Genomic DNA, 19,032 nt, shown 5'->3' with positions numbered 1-19,032 from the left:
GTTGACGTGTCCCTCCATTAAGAATAATGTCTTTCACCAGCAATCTTTCATTGGGCAAAATTCTCTGCAAGAGAAATAAAAAAGGGAGATATGCTTTAACGTTGCTGTGGAGGGTTCAGGTAACACATTAGGATACAGACAAAATGTGTTAGAACATAGTACCCAGCAGTAGGGGCTGGTCAAGCTTCACTCCATGCAGGAGAAGGAAGGGAGGACTAGTCTCCATCTCCATCTCATTTGATCCTGAGGCTGGATGCCAGTTCATTCAAAGTTGCAAGTCAGAGCAGCCTCATTTGTTCCAGCTGATAATTGTCTCCCTGGAGATGTTACCGCAGCCAAGGATTCCTAGACTGCAGCCAGACTTTGGCTACTCCCTCCCCTACCAGATCCACTACATGAGGGCCTGGAAGAAGGAGATACCCTGCAGCTGGCTACGCTGGTTCTGTGCTATGTGTATTGGTGTTTCCCCTGCTGCTTGGTTAGGGTAATATTTCATCCGTCTTTGGCACAGGGCATGGAACACTGTCTGGCCAGTGTGGTTTTGAGATATGTGAAAATCAGATGCCCTGAATTTTAGAAGGGAGAAGAGACAAAATGAAAAGTTGTCAATATGAGATTTGATCTGAAATGAAATTCTGGTTCCTTTGATCGCCTCAAACATTTTAAATGACTTTTTATCTAAAATAAGATAAAATAAAAACATTATCTGTTTGAAGCAGGTTTATTTTCCAAAGGAGACTTAGAATTTAATTCATAGGCCATTTTCTAATATAATTGAGTCCATTCCTGCAGCCTGTAGTCATGCCTGTGATCCTTATACATGCAGATTGGCACTCCTTTTTTAAATAAATGAGGACTGTGTTCAAAATCTGATGTTTACAAGGCTTTATAAGAAAGCAAAAATAAAATAAAACAAAATAAATAACCCTGAATGAAGTGACAAAGTGTAGTTTTGTTTGCATACGCAGGCTCAATTCTGGAATCAGATACATGTGGTGGATCTAAGTTATGCCTGTTGCAGTGGTCTCAGCATGTACTGTGTGCTCCAACCTGTTCCTTCCCCACTTGGGGAATGCCCTCTATGGGAAGCAATAGGAGCCAGGTGGCATGGGGTAATCCTCAGTCGCTCATTTAAAGTAGCTTTCTGGCTACTTTATGCTGCTGTGCAGATCACGGATAAAGGATTGATTCTTTGATATATCTATACTCTCACAGAGTAGTTGGCATTCAAAAGGCTAAATTTACCAACAATTTAACATGTTGATATCTGAGATAAAACTATGTCTTATTAGGGTACGAACAAAATCTGCTGTATCTTGTTGGTAAATGTTATCTTGCTAATGATAACCTTTGTGTAGATATATGTATTAATGTATAGCATATAAAGTATAGAGATACTCATTATAGATATCCAAATATATAATACATACGGTGCAGGAAGTAAATATAGTTATATTATACATTAATTGTTTAAAAATAATTTCAGGAAATACTTAATTTCATCAGCACTAATGCTTATACTTAGTTTGATCATGAAAAAAAGATAATCTGCAGAACTATAAAGAACAAGAAATGAGCAGCCATTTAGTTTTCTGCCAACATCTCATCAGTGATCGTAAATGAATTGTTAACCTCCTTGGAACAAAATGGAATTTATTAAAAAATTTATGCTAGCTTTCCTTGAATAAACAATTTATCCTCCCTCTCTGCGCTAAAGGCGGGCTTGGGCCATGAAGGTTAATGCATTTTTACTGTAGAGCTGGATTAAACAGTGCGGATGAATAGTCAAGATTCCCCAGTAGTGTTAGAAAGCAGCAATTAAAGGTGGGAGCTTGGTGATTTCAAACAAACTTTCAGAGCATTGATGATGGGCTTCTGTGGAGTGTCCATGAGGCAGAAGCTCATGGGATGCCTGCCTGCATGCAGTTATACAAACAGTAAAATACTTGTTGAATCGTGCCAGCACATTAATGTCTTTGTTAGAGCACATGATTTGTAAAGGAGAAAAGAAATACTGGCAGAGGGAAGGAAAATCTGGCATTAAGTGTGACTTTATAAGACATGGAGCTTTTATTGATCCTGGAGTGGCTCATTCTTTAATACCCATTTTCCTTTAAGGCTCAGAAAGATACACCTTAAACCTTCTCAGTGCAGTAGCATGCATTATTTGAATCAGACACACCATAAAACTCAACACCATAAATTGGTTTAAACTACGGTTGTCGATTAATTGCAGTTAACTCATGCAATTAACTAAAAAAAAATTGATTGTGATTAAAAAGTTAATCGCGATTAATCACAGTTTTAATCGCACTGTTGAACAATAGAATCCCAATTGAAATGTATTAAATATTTTTGGATGTTTTTCTACATTCTCAAATATATTGACTTGAATTACTGTGCAGAATACAAAGTGTACACTGCTCACTTTCTATTATTATTGATTACAAATATTTGCACTGTAAAAATGATAAACAAAAGAAATACTATTTTCAGTTTACCCCATACAAGTGCTGTAGTGCAATCTCTTTATTGTGAAAATGCAACTTACAAATGTAGATATTTTTTGTTATATAAATGCACTCAAAAACAAAAGAGTGTAAAACTTTATAGCATACAAGTCCACTGAGTCCTACTTCTTGTTCAGCCAACTGCTAAGACAAACAAGTTTGTTTACATTTACAGGAGATAATGCTGCCCACTTCTTATTTACAATGCCATCTGAAAGTGAGAACAGGTGTGTTTGCATGGCACTTTTGTAACTGGCATTGCAAGGTATTTACGTGCCAACTATGATAAATATTTATATGTCACTTGATGCTTCGACCACCATTCCAGAGGACATGCTTCCATGCTGATGATGCTCATTAAAAAAAATTATGTGTTAATTAAGTTTGTGACTGAACTCCTTGGGGGAGAATTGTATGTCTCCTGATCTGTTTTACCCCAATTCTGCCATATATTTCATGTTATTGTAGTATTGGGTGCTGACCCAGCACATGTTAGATTTAAGAACACTTTCACTGCAGATTTGACAAAACACAAAGACAGTACCAATGTGAGATTTCTAAAGATAGATACAACACTTGACCCAAGGTTTAAGAATCTGAAATGCCTTCCAAATCTGAGAGGGACGACTTATGGAGCATGCTTTCAGATGTCTTAAAAGTGCAACACTCCAGTGCGGAAACTACAGAACCTGAAGCACCCAAAAAGAAAATCCACCTTCTGCTTGTGGCATCTGAGTCATGATGATGAAAATGAACATGTGATGATCCGCACTGTTTTAGATCGTCATTGAGCAGAACCCATCATCAGAATGGATGCATGTCCTCTGGAATGTTGGTTGACATGAAGGGACATATGAATCTTTAGCACATCTGGCATATAAATATCTTGCAATGCCAGCAACGACAGTAGCATGCAAATGCCTTCTCTCACTTTCAGGAGCCATTGCAAACAAGAAGCGGGCAGCATTTTCTCCTGTCAATGTAAATAAACTTGTTTGTCTGAGCAATCTGAACAAGAAGCAGGACTGAGTGGAATTGTAGACTCTAAACTTTACATTGTTTTATTTTTGAATGTTTTTTGGTACATAATTCTACATTTGTAAGTTCAACTTTCATGATAAAGAGATTGCACAACAGTACTTGTAATATGGGTATTGAAAATTACTATTTCTTTTGTTTTTTTACAGGGCAAATATTTGTAATAAAAAATAAATATAAAATGAGCACCGTACACTTTTTATTCTGCATTGTAGTTAAAATCAATATATTTGAAAATGTAGAAAACATCCAAAAATATTTAAATAAATGGTATTCTATTATTGTTTAACTGCGCGATTAATCGCAATTAATTTTTTTAATCGCTTGACAGCCCTAGTTTACACAGGAAGCTGCAACTTTTATGAGTTAAAGTCTTCTGTTAAGGCTACCACAGCAACAAAGAGTCCAGTCTGAACTGAAGTCCTTTAGACAGGACCAATCTCAGGGCAGGCTACAATTAGCTCCTCTTCACTATAACCAACCAATAGGGATTTTAGCATCTTACCAAAATAATTGTCACTGCCCTTATTGCGTACAAGGGTTCACTGTATATGTCGAGGTAACTCATTGCAGTACATCTAATGGGTATGGTCCTTCTCCTTAGCTCAATGCCGATATTTACTCTGGAGCCCCTACATCACCTTGCTCATGCTTAATAACAACCACACTGGACCCCAGGCCAAAGTTGTGATAAACCTTGAATGTGAATCTACACAATTCCCCTATGTGCCAAGTATCCCAGCTGCTGTGAGGAAGTGAAAAAAAATTCCATACCCACGTCAATGGTGACAAGAAAATTCCTCCTCTGCTCCAAAAAAGCCACTTGCTTATTATTCATAGCTTTCCCAGAAACCCAGTGTTAACCAGGGAAAGGAGGGAAAGTGCTTAACACGATCATAATCCATCCATATATTCAGATTTTCAGTTGTCTCCCTCCATGTCCTTAAAAGCAGCCAGTTGGCCGCAGTCATTGGGAGGGGGTGGCTGATCCACAAACTATGTAGAACAGGGATGGGCAAACTTTTTGCCCTGAGGGCCACATTAGGTTTCTGAAATTGTATGGAGGGCCTGTTAAGGGAGGCTGTGCCTCCCCAAACAGCCAGGTGTGGCCCAGCCCCTACACCCATCTGACCCCCTCTGCTTCTCACCACTTGACAGCCCCCCCTGGGACTCCTTCCCCATCCTACCCCCCCCATTTTTTGACAGCCCCCCGGGACCCCTGCCCCATCACCCTCGGAACCCCTTCCCATCCCCCCACCGCCCAATCCCACCCCTCCTCTCATTCCTGACTTCCCCGTGGAACACCTACCCCATCCAACCACCCGTTCTCCCTGTCCCCTAACTGCCCCAGAACCCCTGCCCTGACTGCCCTCCACCGCCCCAGCTGACCCCCCCGACTGCTCCCCCAGGACCCCTTCCCCCATTCAACCCCTCTGTTCCCTACCCTCTGACTGCCCTGCCCCCACCCACACCCCTGACCATCACCCCGAACTCCCCTGCCCTATATCCAACCCCCCCTTGCTCCCTGCCCCCTTATCGCACTACCTGGAGCACTGGTGGGTGGCGGCGCTACAGCCGCGCTGCCCAGAGCACTGGGACAGGCCACGGCACATTTTGAATATTTCAGCTTTTATCAGAGAGCCTTTCTGAGTCAAGGCAGCTGAATCTTCTTAAAATTCAGGCCATGCTTATAAAAATCTATTAAACAGTTACATCACTAATTACCTGTCGTGCCCTGTCCATAACAATAGTATACTGCAGCGATAATGTGTCAGAAGCAGAAAGTGCCAACACAATTCAAACATGATAAACTTCAAAATCAATTAAAATATATATCAGCAGATATTGTAAAGAGCATCTTGCTTATTTGCCTCAACAGCCACCTGGAAAATCAAGCTATGAGCACATTGACTTCAGTTCCAATTTAATATAGTTCAGAGCACACACATACTATTCCCTTACAGTCCAATAAACCATTTTGGATTTAGCCCTATATCCACTGAGATGTTCCAATGCAGTCTTCCAGTGAATATAATTCTTCTCTCATATCATCAGAGTCAGCACTCTCCCCACTCCATTTCCATCTCTAGGCTAACATGCTTTACACACAGCAGGCTGGGGGCTTCTGAGTAGACTACACACTGTTGGCCAACTGTGGTATTCTATTGATCTCAATCAATTTCCCCAGACCAAACATCAGGTCTCATTCATAGTATTCCTTAGCCTTCAAAGTGAGAAATAACAAAACATCAGGGGAAATCAGTCAGTGTGATGGGAAAAAAAAATGAAAAAAGAATTGGGAGGAAATAACTCTAATAGTGTCAATGTGACCACAAACAATTTCCCCAAATAAACTCTGCATATCTGGATCATTTATGTGAATATAATGCTTTTCATCCCAAAACACTTCTCAAACCCCAGACATACAGTGCCACTAAAATGCACATAAGCATCACTGAAACCCCTCTGCTGTGGAAGGTAGCTGCTAGCTCATCAACAGGCTCACTCCACTCTGCATAAAAGTGGAGAGGGAAGAGGGAAATTTGGCCTAGGCCACTGACCCAGCCTTACCCTTTAGAAAATGTTATGCATGAGAACTTTAATATCCATACTAACTAGACAGGACTGGTTTTAAAGTCTCATCTAAAAAGACCCATACATGATAAACTGCATAGTAATACTTCCTCTACAACAGAAGAATAAAAGGAGGTGAGACAACCCTGCTGGGATTGGAAACTGTAAATCAAGGCAGGGATTATGAAACTGAAGCTTAATCTCCTCTGAGAAGTGAAATCTGTACCCATTTCTCAATTTAGACACACTTTAAATTATAATTTCAGTCACATCTATGTTATGTTGTATTTTTACTGGAATTCACCTAGATCTTCCTTCATATATAAAAAAACATTGGTGACATGTTTTAAATTAACCATTCTGTAATACTCATACCCTCTACCAATGACATTAACAATATGAGAATTAGAATAATGGGCGGGGGGGAAGAAAGAGAATGAAATTATTAAGAGCACGTAATCTTACTATAGTTCGCTAAAAGTAAGCCACCATTAAATGATTATTTGAGAAATGTCTGGTGTCCTTTAGTGATGTACAATGTAGGTTAAGTCCTTCTTATTTTACATCAAGAAATATTCAGAAAAAAATTGAGAGAATTATGCCACCTTATGTTAAAGATTTGTCAAAAATGCTCTTAACCATTTTTGTATGACTAGATATCTGACACTGGCACTTACACATGTGTGGCCACAAGTTCAAGTGGGGAGACATCCTGGAGCGCTGTGCTAGAGGTGACAGGTAAATCATGTCAGAGGCTTGTTGTTCTCTTGGCTTGTGTTCACTGTATTATAGCAGATGTGTTTTAAAGGGAACCAGGACTGAGACTACTATATTTTTTGGTAGAAAGGCTGGATATCTTCACATGACTTAGATTATGGTATTATTATCTCTAAATCTCCATTGATGGTACAACCAGTTGTATTAGTATCAAGGTACGTTGGAGAGCTATATCTAGTCTAAAGTGGAGTACCAACAAACTAACTGTTTCCATGCAGAAAGGCCCTTATGGCCCTGAAGAATCCCACTGAAGTCACTGGGGCTTCATGTGAGGTGAAAGACTCTACCTAACTGGAGATCCTTTTGTAGGATTGGGGGTTTTCTCATGCCTTCTATTGACTGATGTGTTGACATTTTAGGTGAATCTATTCCAGCTATTAGAAAATAAATAAAGTAGACTAGGCTGTCTGCCTCCTCCCCTCCCTTTTCTCTATTGTCGTTGCTTTCTTTGGTTTCTTTTATGAGCAAAAGTTTCTATAACAACTGACAGCCAATCATCCAGTAACATAAACCTCTAAATGTAAACCTAACTCTCTGTTGTTATTGTTAAGTTAGGTCAGTAAGCGCTGGGGCCATTGTGCTGACTATCATACATTATTTGTATAGTTTTTTATTTTTGCTCTCCTTTTTTTAAATCAAATTGTGCAGTCAAGGATAAAAGTTAACTATTTTTTTATTTACCCCTTACAGAGTCTGGTGGAGCAACAATCAGTAAAAATTATGATTTGAATGACCTTCCTGGGCCACCATCCAAACCCCAGGTCACTGATGTTACTAAGAACAGTGTCACCTTGTCCTGGCAGCCAGGCACACCTGGAAACTTACCAGCTAGTGCATATATCATTGAAGCTTTTAGGTATGTGAAAATTTCTACTTCTAATCGCTTTCCTTTCTAATTTTGTTTTAACCCTAGTGTTAACTATGCTCCTGGTATGATGGTACCTGTGTGGACATCTGCAAATTCAATTAACTCACTAAAGGCCTTATCTTTGATGGCATGGGGTTCATTCTTAATCTTCAAGAATTTCTCCTTTTTATTATTAACCACTTATTTCTTAACAGAACTTTTAGACAAGCACTAGACTATTTCTTCAGGTCAGCAAAAGTATAGCTTGACTATGCATTCACTGATCTGTTACTTTTTTCTTAATTTCTGGAGAGGGATAGCTCAGTAGTTTGAGCATTGTCCTGCTAAGCCTAGGGTTGTGAGTTCAGTTCTTGAGGGGACCGCTTAGGGATCTGGGGCAAAATCAGTACTTGGTTCTGCTAGTGAAGGCAGGGGGCTGGACTCAATGACTTTTCAAGGTCCCTTCCAGTTCTGGGAGATAGGATATCTCCATTATTATTATTATTTTTAATCCTGATCATCACTGAGGGTTTCAAATGAGAATGTTGACATTCAAATTGGACAGCATGAGAGGAGGTAGTTTAATTAGGGTTGGTCAAAACAGATTAAAAAAAAAAAGTTAATAATAGAATTCCCTAAACCTTGAACATGTTGGGATGTTTAGTCTTAAAGCAGAACCTAAAAACAAAAACAAAAACAAACAAACAAAAACACCTTTTGAAATTCTAGTATGATACCATATGGAATAAAATATATCATTTAAAAAACAAACATCTGATCATTTAGAGCTTGATCCTACAAGTCTGAAGTTGATCAGAGCTGAGGAGCTGAGCACCTCACAGGTGTGCACAGTATTTTGCAGGACTGAGCCCTTAGGTCACAATTCAGCAAGTTACTTAAATCAATGGGTTACTTGTGTGCTTCAAATTAGAGTCATGTTTAAGGACCTTCCTGAATCAGAGTCTTAAAGTGAAAGAAAAGGAGTAAATATATTTTTCCTTTTAGTTAGTATGGTAGTCTATGGTCATCTAAAATATGTACAGTAACAGCTCAAAAGGCTACAATGATGACTACTCATCCTTCTACATAAATATCTATGTGCCATTTCTAAAATATGCAAATAATTGTTTTCCATAAAAATGGTAACTTCCAGTATGTCTTTTGACTTATATGAAAATAGTGACTACCTTTAATAAGCCCAAATGGAAAAGACAGTTGAACTTTCTAATGAATAATATACAAACGACAGCTATGAAATGAAATCCTCTCTTTATCCTTAGCAAAAGTTTCAGTTTATCTTTACATAAGCTGCAGTGACATCCCGCTGATGACTGTGAAAATCACCATATATTCACAGGGGGCTGTTTTTAACAATCACACTTGAGATCATTACAGATGCAAGTGCTATATTCTGTTTATAGGACAGTCCAGCTGAAAACATAAGCACAGGAAAATATATTCATGTATTTTTCGTTTACAGATGTGTTTTCGAAAGCATCAAAAGTAATTTTACATATGGATTTAATTCAAGGAGAACACATTCTTTTAGCAAGACAATTTATTTGCATAATTTACCCTGTAGTATAGAAACTTATTCTTTTAAGAGGTTTGTTATTTTCATACATTTGTTCAAGAGGGCCCCATTTATCATTCAAATTTACTTTTCCACTTTTCTATATCTGTTCATTTTGCACGTATTTATTTTAGTGGGCTACAATGTATTAGGAAAGGCTTTCACTTCAGCAGTGCTGAAATATTTTTATGGTACTATTGTTTTGTTTCATAATGTGGTCTACTCTCTTTATGAATTAACTAAAACCAGCAGAACTGTTTCATTTTTTTTTAATTGATCTTGTTATTTTTTTCCCCAGCGGTTAACCTTGGAAAGGAAATGAAACCCAACTTCTTTTTCAAATCCTTTCTCTCCCCAGTATGTAAAAGTTTGTTATAAAGAGGAGGGTGATGAATTGTTCTTCTTAATCACTGAGGAAAGGATAAGAAGTAATGGGCTTAAATTGCAGCAATAAAGATTCAGACATTAGGAAAAACTTCCTAATTGTAAGGATAGTTAAGCACTGGACCAAATTACCTAGGGAGATTGTAAAATCTTTGTCAGTGGAAGTTTTGGAACAGGTTCGACAAACACCCATCAGAGATGGCCTAGATAAACTTAGTCCTGCATCAGTGCAGGGAACTGGACTATCAGGGACCCTTCCAATTCTGTATTTGTATGATTTCTTTTTGCTTTAATTTGTAGTCTTCAACCATGTTTTTTTTCATTGCAGCCAATCTGTGAGCAATAGCTGGCAAACAGTTGCTAATCATGTAAAGACAACACTCTACACTTTAAGAGGATTGCGACCCAATACAATCTACCTGTTTATGGTGAGAGCAATCAACTCACAAGGTCTGAGTGACCCCAGCCCTATGTCAGATCCTGTCCGCACACAAGGTAATGTCAATCATTAATTGTTCACATGATCTCCAGTTGTATCCAGGACTTCTGCTTGAATTACTTGATAATAGAAAGAAGGGTGGGAAATCTCTGAAAATTGAGCCAGTTTAGTTTAGCTGCTTTGCACCACACTGGTAACTCAAAACACTGTAAACCCACCTCAACCTGTAAACCCCAGTTTAATTCCCTCCTGCACTACAGGCTTTTTGTATAACCTTAGACAAGTCACTTAAGGCCAGATCTGTAAAGGTTTGAAGTGCCTAAAGATGAAGATAGATGGCTAGTGGAATTTTCAAAAGCATCTAGACGCCCAACTCACATTGGGTTCCACTAGATTCCTATCTGCATCTTTAGGTGCCTTAATACCTTAACAAATTTGGCCCTTAGTCTCTCTGGGCCTCAGTTCACCATCTGTAAAACGGGGATAGTAGCACTTCCCTTCCTTAGAGGGTTTTTGTGAGGATACATATGTTCAAGATCATGAGGAACTAAACACTATGTTAATGGGGGACATATAAGTATGATACAAAGATAAAAGCCAGGTCTACAGCTAGATTTCATCACCAGAGTGGCACAAAGCAGCCAGAGTGTATGAATCAGTCTGGCCCAATATTTTTGCAGAGAATCAGTGTGAATCTAACTCATGCTCAGAATTATTTTAAAAGATATTCTGAGACACGTGTGTATTTTATGTTCTCTGCATTCATCTACTGAATACTAAACTAAAAAGGATGGCCTAAATAGGACTTCTCAACTGTAGGACAGCTAGTGCAATTAGATGAAGATGGTCTGATCCTCCATTGCTTCTCATTTCTTACACCTGTACAAAAAGGGTGTGAAATGCTGACAAACCAGAACGGTTGTTTTATACCCAATTTACTCTCTCTATGCTCAGTCTAAATGAATATGGTGAAAATGGACACGCTTCTCGGTGGAGCACAGAGTGTGGCATAGCTGTGTCAATGCATTGACCAAATTCTGCACCCCACAGCATAACTCTTCATTGAACAGATTGGAAAACAGTTATGAACAATTGTTTACTCAGACTTATTCCTGTTCACGGATGAGTCAGAGTAATCTCCTACAATTCATTTACAGAAAGGTCTTTTCCTTGCCTTGTATGGTTGTGCATTGAGGCAAGGAGGGTGTGCACAGCATCTCCACCCCTGCAGAGTCACCCAGAGTAGTAGCCACAGCACTGGTAGGAGACTCTAGGGTCCTCTCTGCAAAGGGGCAGGGATGGGTGATAACAGATGAGGAATGGGCAGAGGCTTGGTTTTTAAAGGTCTGTTGCAAATTTTTGCTCCCCACTCCCACTGCATCAAGGAGATTCCAGGTGGGATTCTGCTTTTCAAAGCACTACGCTTTCCATCAGTTCCTCTAGGGATGTGCGGCTCTGCACCAGCCCTGACTTTAAGCTCCATGCTCATAGCACAATCTAGCTCTTTAGAACTCTCATTCCACATCTTTACATCTTACACTGACAAGAGATTTGATTTCAGCAAAAATAATTCTTTTCATTAGCTTCAGGACGTGTTGTAGTTTCCATTTTCACAAACTGTTCGCCAGCCACACATGGTGCAACATGTAGAGTATGTATAGCTCTTTGATACCTTACCATTTAGTAGAATTAAATCATAATATCAATTGACAATTAGCATAATGTTTTGATGTGATTTCTAATAATGCTTGGATTCAACTCAGACTCACAAAGGAAGCTGACATGCAGTAAAAAGCCTGTTCATACTAGCCATTGCAAAGTAAAGAGGCAATTAAAGCAATGGTACATTATATTAATTCACAACAGGTATCCATGATAACTTTTATGTCTTAAAATTTGGTTTCATGAAATAAAAATATGGCAAATAACATGCAGGGTATACTGGGCAAATTCATACCATTAGATTGCAAATCCTTACACTGAGCAAGAATTCCTCAAGCCATTAAGAGCACTACTGATTGCTTGTATGTTTAATAACCATATATTCAGAAAGACCCTTGAATAATATTGAAATAATAAACTCTAAATAAAACACTTCCAAACATACTAGGTTCATTGGGAGCTACTAGTTGTCGAGGTCATACTCTAATAAAGTCCTTTGTAACTTCCAAATAAATACATGGTTCTCGCTGGCATGTTGGTCACGCAGAAGATGTCTAGCAAACACAACTTGAGGCTGGCCTTCCTATTCTGAGGAGCACTCAAACACCATATTGTTGTTTGGCTTCTGTCAGGTGGTCTCTAATCTGGTATATCTTATTGCCGGGCAACCCCAATTGCCATACCTTTCAGAGTGGGTTGGGTCTGATCTGTTCTCTCCTTCCTGGACTACCCTGCTCTGGTCTAACTTCTCTGTGGCCAGCACCAAGTTTTTCAATGTCATGAACAGTGTTTTGCATAAGTGAACAAAGTTTCAGTTTCAGTGGCTCCCCTGGCTCCTGTGCCACCCTCCCCTATCCCAAACTCCCTTTCCCAAGCTCATCCAACCAGCCAAAAGTGTCTCTAGCTGTGAGCCTGCTAAGAAGTACAGAAATGTAGCCTCTCACCTGCACTAGTTATCAGATCTCCTTCTAGGATAAGTTCCACTAGGGCAGGGTTTCTCCTCTAGCATGATAGGGACTGTGAAGCTCCTAAGATTTGCAGGAGAGTAGCTCCCACTGGCAGATTCTCTTAGCCATGTGGCATGGAACAGTCCAATCACATCTAGCCAATAGTTGCACATTATGACATTTTTATTTTCTATTTTTTTCATCATAAAGCCTAGGAAATTCCTTTTAAAAATAGGTTAAGAAAGCATTAAAAATGTACAATTAATCAGTTGAAATCAATCAATGACTACAGTAAGGTTGCCCATACAATCTAACTCTGCCCCTTTGTGACTCTAGGGTAATTTTTCATAACACAGTCACACCTAATTTCACAAATAATACAACAGAATATCACACAGTATTCTTCTATAGCGGGGGTAGGCAATCTTTTTGGACCAAGGGCCACATCAGGATTGTGCAACTGTATGGAGGGCTGGGTAGGGAAGGCTGTGCCTCCCCAAACAGCCTGGCCCTTGCTCCCTATCCGCCCCCTCCCACTTCTGCCCCATGACTGCACTCTCAGAATCCCCAGCCCATCCAACCCCCCCCCACTCCTTGTCCCCTGACCGCCCCCTCCCAAGACCCTCGCCCTCCCATCCAATCCCCCTGCTCCCTGTCCCCTGACTGCCCCAGCCCCTATCCATACCCTCGCCCCCTGACAGCCCCCTTGGGACTCTCACCCCACATCCAACTGCTCTCTGCTCCTCATCCCCTGACCACCTGCCCCAGGTTGGATAAGGGGTGGGATGGATAGGTGGTGGGATCTCAGGACCCCCCACTCCTAATTGCCCCCCCCCACTCCCTGTCCCCTGACTGCCCTCCAGACCCCTATCCATATCCTTGGCCCCTGACAGGCCCCCTGAGACTCCCACTCCCAACCCTCCCTGTTCCCCATCTCCTGACCGTTCCCCCAGAACCTCCACTCCATCCAACTGCCTCCTCTTCCTCTTCTGGATGTGGCCCGCAGGCCGTAGTTTGCCCACGTCTGTTCTAAGCTTTATATACAAATGAGTAGCATCTTGTAGGTCAGTGCACTACTCTGCGTAGGACAGAAAAATCTGTTAAACAAGTTTACATGAAAATCACATGCACAAAGACTGCTCCAGAATAATTATACCCACATCCTATGGTGTGGTTTGATTAAAAAAGTTATATTGGAATGAGTTTGGAAAAGCTGCCTTATGAGTTGGAAAGGATTTTATTTAGGATCAGCTAGGTATTTTTCAGAAAATATTTGAACATGTTTCAGACAGAAATATTTATTGGCACCGTATTTCACTTCCCTCATCTATAAAGACACATATGCTTAGTGCCATGAATCCAATGACATAGGGTTCAGTGGCAGAGGAACGTAATTTTAGAAATCTAAAGAACATTTTCTATACCTAATAATGGCATGATTTGAAGAAACAGTATCCTGGGATCTTCCTGGGCCTTGGACGTACTATTTCCTGCCCTGGACATCAGGTGAATGTAATTCTGGGAGAGAAGGACATATTTCTCATTCAGGTTGATTTTGAAAAATGCAGCTATCTGAAGTTGCTAGACATTTAGAATGCAGACCTTGGGAAGATGGATAAGTGGGCAGAATGCTGATATGGAAGTTAAAGTTGCATGCAAAATGCAATTAATCACATGGCTAACACTAACACATGTAGGCTCTTGTGTTTGGTGTAGTGGTGATATCCCACTGTAGCTCTAATTAGTAACTTTTTTTAGCTTATGGACATTTGTCCATATTAAAAAAAATACACACTGTATACACAATATATTTTTCCCTCCCAAAGGGGATATAATCGTAGCACGCTGTTGGTTCTGTACCATTGGTAGATAATATTTTCTAAGATTTAATCATGGGTAGCTATGGGAATTATTTTATACCCAGTATAAAATTGTTTTGTAGTTAGTATAAGTTATCTTTCAATAAACAAGTCTGAGTTGCTCTGTTATAGATTTATCTTAATATCCGTCTGTCTTTTTCTTTTTCACTCACTTTGAATAGGCATATTTTGCTGAGCACACCAATTCTGTACCATTGCTAACGTTTCCATATTTGGATTATATTCCCTTTGGGAGGCCCATAGACTCACTTCACACATTTGAAAGTCAATAGAAAGCCTGTATAGATAGTGTCTCTTTGGTGAATCAAAACCCATAATATTGCTTGAAATATGAAGCTGAAATCTGGACTATGAAAACTATATTTTTATCTAAATCCTGAGGACTGAAGTATTCGATACATGCTTTGAATGTTTTTTTTTCTGAAGAGCAGTATTATCTCTACTTTACATAATGTTTTTCCTGTTAAGAGAACAAAGGGCCACATATTACTCTCCCATACCCATCAGACAGAAGAGATGTCACCTTGTTTGAGTCTTCCCTTTATGAGGTGAAGAGTTTGCAGCAGCATATATGGGGAAGTAAGTGTGGTCAATGAAACCAATGGCTCCAGTGGATCATCTGTGAAATCTGAGTAGAACTCATGTATGCTCATCCGCTTTGTAGCAGGCCTCTGGACCCTCTTTCTCCTCTATGAACACAACTCTTGTGAAGTAATTGAATCTGAGCACCTTGCCTGTGCCCCAACTCCCTGCCGTTCAGGGAGGAAAGCAGACACCAAGGGAGTTACTGATGGTTTCCAGTAGCAGTAAGTCCTACATGGATTTCCACTGGGAATTCTGTGGTGTGCAGACAGACATGTACCATGTTCAGTGGCTCCTCTCTGACTCTTAACCCAGAATAACACCTCAAGCTCCCCAGAGTACTAGTGCGCCTGTTGGGAGGGATCCTCAGTTCTTTCCAAGGGCAAGTTTGGGAAGAATGTGGTGAAGGTGCACTACTCCTTCCATAGCCCTACGGAGGTTTCTATGCTGACTTGCTCCCCTCCATGCTATGTTGTGGAGAAGAACATGAGGCCCAACATTTGAATATATGGCATTTTGAAAACATTGAGACAGAGAAGTGTTTCTCAAAGTGCTGCATACTAGGGAGCCAGTTCACCACGCACTAGATCCACGCATAGAAAGCCACTTCTCTGAGCAGAAGGGTGATTCAGTCCCCTCTTCAGGTCCTTCCCCAGGTGGTCATGGGATGCAGATGGGTAGGCTCAGAGTAAATGTGAACAGGATGGGGAATGAGTGGGTAGACCAGAGGCAAGACTAGAGGGATTCACATTTTGAGGCCACACACAGAAAAGACAATACAATTTCAGGTTGCATAACTTTTTCCACATAGCGCTACGGAAATTCTTGAGGGCCACTGTTGCCAGGGAGCAGAGCCAGATTGCTGTGGTGGGATGGAGCCTCCACACAGATTGCCCTGGCTTTACACAGCGCCACTGAAACCTACCTGGTTTTAGGTGGGGAAATCCATGTTTTTCATCCCCACCCTCCTGCTGAAAGCATGATTTGGTCTAATCTCTGCAAGATAATCCTTGTGGAGTTTTTCTCCCTTGTCTTTTTTTATGTGAGAAGGGGCAATGTGACCTCACAAATTTATCCCATTTTCAGACATGAACAGCTGGAAAATGTATAAATTTTCTATAGTGGAATAGTCTTAAATAATAGGAAATTGCTATTTTTAGTATGGTTCCCTGTCTTCTCTCACTTTCTAACTCTAATTTTATCAAACTGAAAAGGAAAGGAACTTGTAATACATATTGAAAAGGAGGGAAAATTTGAAGAAGCATAATGAGTGTAACATACACAGTTTAAAAACAAGCAAATGTACATATTCAGCTTCTGCAATATCATTTGCTTAGATTATACAAACTTCTTGTGCTCTAGATTTGCAGGCACACTGGCACATCAAGACTATTATCATCTGAATATTTCAAAGCATGTGAATATGGCATCTCACCAATCACTTACTAACTGCTAGGGAAAAAAAATGTTTTCAATGACTGTTTGGGCTAGAGAGGAACATTTTCTAATTGCCTAAGTAATAGAACATGTGGTGTTTGTTTATGGCAGTGAATGTTTACTTGGTGCTTTTCAGCGTTCATAGGTTAATCTAATCTGCTGCATTGTTTTTGAAAGTGATACAAACTAATACTATTGTAACCCAGTACATTACATTTGTCAGTCCTCCTAATGAATTCATGATACAAGTGAGGCTCCTTATTAAAATAATCATTTTGTGTCTGTGGTTGGCCTGGCAGATATCAGCCCACCAGCACAAGGAGTGGATCACAGGCAAGTCCAGAAAGAGTTAGGAGACGTCATTGTACGGCTACATAATCCTGTTGTGCTGACACCCACTACAGTTCAAGTCACCTGGACAGTAAGACTTTTCTAATTGCTACCTTTCATTGACAGCTTTAATCTTGTTTACTTGTCCCTGCAATTCTTGTCCCTGAAAAATCCTAGTCTGACCTTAGTACAAGTGGCCAGATAAGCTAACATTGTACAGACAATGAACAATGTGCTAAAGGAATGGATTCTTTCTTTCTTTCTCTCTTTCATTGTGTCTATATGTCTTTGTTAAAGTCAGTCAGGTTCAGAAGCTTCACATGTAGCACAAAGCATGTTAACTGACTGACAAAGAAGATCTTTTTAGCAGAATGTGTCTTAACCGACAATGCAAAAATGTGACTGATGCTTACACTAGTCTTCAATGTGTAAACTAAGTGTAATAAGCAAAATTAAGTATCAGAATTAAGGATAAATTGATGTTTTCATAATCTCTCTCTACTTCAATCCGTGGGGACCTCCTGCCACAATATCCCATTGCCTGGTGCCCTTTCCTTGCAATAATGATCTTCCTACAAGGCACTTGTGGACAGATGTGCATGCACGGTCTAAGTATGTAATGGTATTTTATTCTATAGCACAAGCTCTAACTTCACCTGATGGTTTATGGAAGGCCCGAATCTCTTTGACATTACCTACAACATCTCTGTTTAAGAGGTCAAACTATAGGGTTAGAGCTCCCGAGGACTAAGTTTATAGTATGTAGCTTTCAAAATGCTACATTTCTTTTCCTGGCACTTCAAGAAAGGGATTTGTAACCATAGAAGCAGAAATTTTCTAGGGCACTACACACCACAAATGAGTGCTTTCTTCTTCAGGCAGTTACCCTGTGGAGGGGAATACCAGATCAGGGAGAGTGGACTAAGCACCACAGCAGTGCCATCAGTGCACAGGGCTTGAATGATTATTTTATATATGCTGCTGCAGGGATCCAGGGCACAGTATTTTTTGTTTACACATGCAGTGTCACTACAGCCAGCAGCTAATGAGTCGTGTAGACTATAAAAGAGAAGAGGGGACTGAAGATGAGAACTGTATATATGTGTTGGAGCGAGGGAGAGGGTGTGTGGTGAATTTTGCAGCACCGATGTAAGGCTTATTGCCTTTGTACAACAGAGCCTGGCTTGGTGGGGACTCAGACCTAGGTCCTATCAAATTCACAGCCATGAAAAATGCATCATGGATCATGAAATATTTTCTTCCTCTGTGAAATCTGGTCTTCTGAGTGCTTTTACCCTGTACTATACAGATTTCACAGAGGAGACCAGCATTTCTCAAACTGGTCCTGATTCAAAAAGGGGTTGCAGACAGGGGGGTTGGAGGTGTGTGTGTGTGTGTGGCAAGGCTATTTTAGGAAGGTCACGATATTGCCACTCTTACTTCTGCCCTGCCTTCAGAACTGGGTTGCTGGCGGGTGGTGGCTATTGTCCGGCTGCCCAGCTCTGAAGGCAGTACCGATGCCAGCAGCAGCACAGGAGTAAGAGTAGCAATACTGTAACCCCCTATACAATAAGCTTACAACACCCCACTCCTCCCCAAAAATCCTTTTTCGATCAGGACCCCCACAATTATAACACTGAAATTTTGGATTTAAATAGCTGAAATTATGAAATTTACAATTTTTCAAATCCTATGACCATGAAATTGACCAAAGTGGACCATGAATTTAGTAGGGCCCTACTCATACCACATCCCTGTTCAGACAGATTTGGGGCTGGACAGAGGCAGGCTTGGAATAGAATGAGGAGTTCATTGACTTTCCTTTTTCAGAGGACTATAGGAAATATTTCACTGCATCTCAAAGACTGAGAATGAGGAAACCCATTTATCTCCAGTCCTCACATAATGGCTTTGTAACAAGCCCTGCTACTCTTGAATGGCATAGGGACAGAATTTATCCCTAAACAGGCAGTTAGTACCTTCATGCATATGATCCATGGAACCAGATATTACAGAGGTGCGCTGGACCAGGTTGTATGGTCATCAATCTGT

At 40.3% G+C, this 19,032-nt stretch overlaps 2 protein-coding genes across 23 annotated transcripts in view; one reads left to right on the top strand and one right to left on the bottom strand.

The window, feature by feature from the left end:
- The window catches only part of LOC127054628 (uncharacterized), a 600,194-nt gene that overhangs the window by 253,075 nt on the left and 328,087 nt on the right, over nt 1-19,032 (bottom strand). The gene's annotated exons all lie outside the window — the stretch shown is intronic.
- Nucleotides 1-19,032, top strand: part of ROBO2 (roundabout guidance receptor 2) — a 1,593,247-nt gene that overhangs the window by 1,478,589 nt on the left and 95,626 nt on the right. For all 22 annotated transcript variants that reach the window (XM_050956226.1, XM_050956216.1, XM_050956330.1 and 19 more), the window contains 4 exons: nt 6,779-6,860; nt 7,590-7,755; nt 10,032-10,198; nt 16,950-17,071. In XM_050956226.1, the coding sequence (XP_050812183.1) occupies nt 6,779-6,860; nt 7,590-7,755; nt 10,032-10,198; nt 16,950-17,071 (537 nt within the window). The remainder of the gene's footprint in view (nt 1-6,778; nt 6,861-7,589; nt 7,756-10,031; nt 10,199-16,949; nt 17,072-19,032) is intronic.

The sequence above is a fragment of the Gopherus flavomarginatus genome, chromosome 1, assembly GCF_025201925.1.
Source record: "Gopherus flavomarginatus isolate rGopFla2 chromosome 1, rGopFla2.mat.asm, whole genome shotgun sequence".
Taxonomy (NCBI): domain Eukaryota; kingdom Metazoa; phylum Chordata; order Testudines; family Testudinidae; genus Gopherus; species Gopherus flavomarginatus.
The sequence above is the reverse complement of the archived record's forward strand: the minus strand, read 5'-3'. Positions and strand labels throughout refer to the sequence as shown.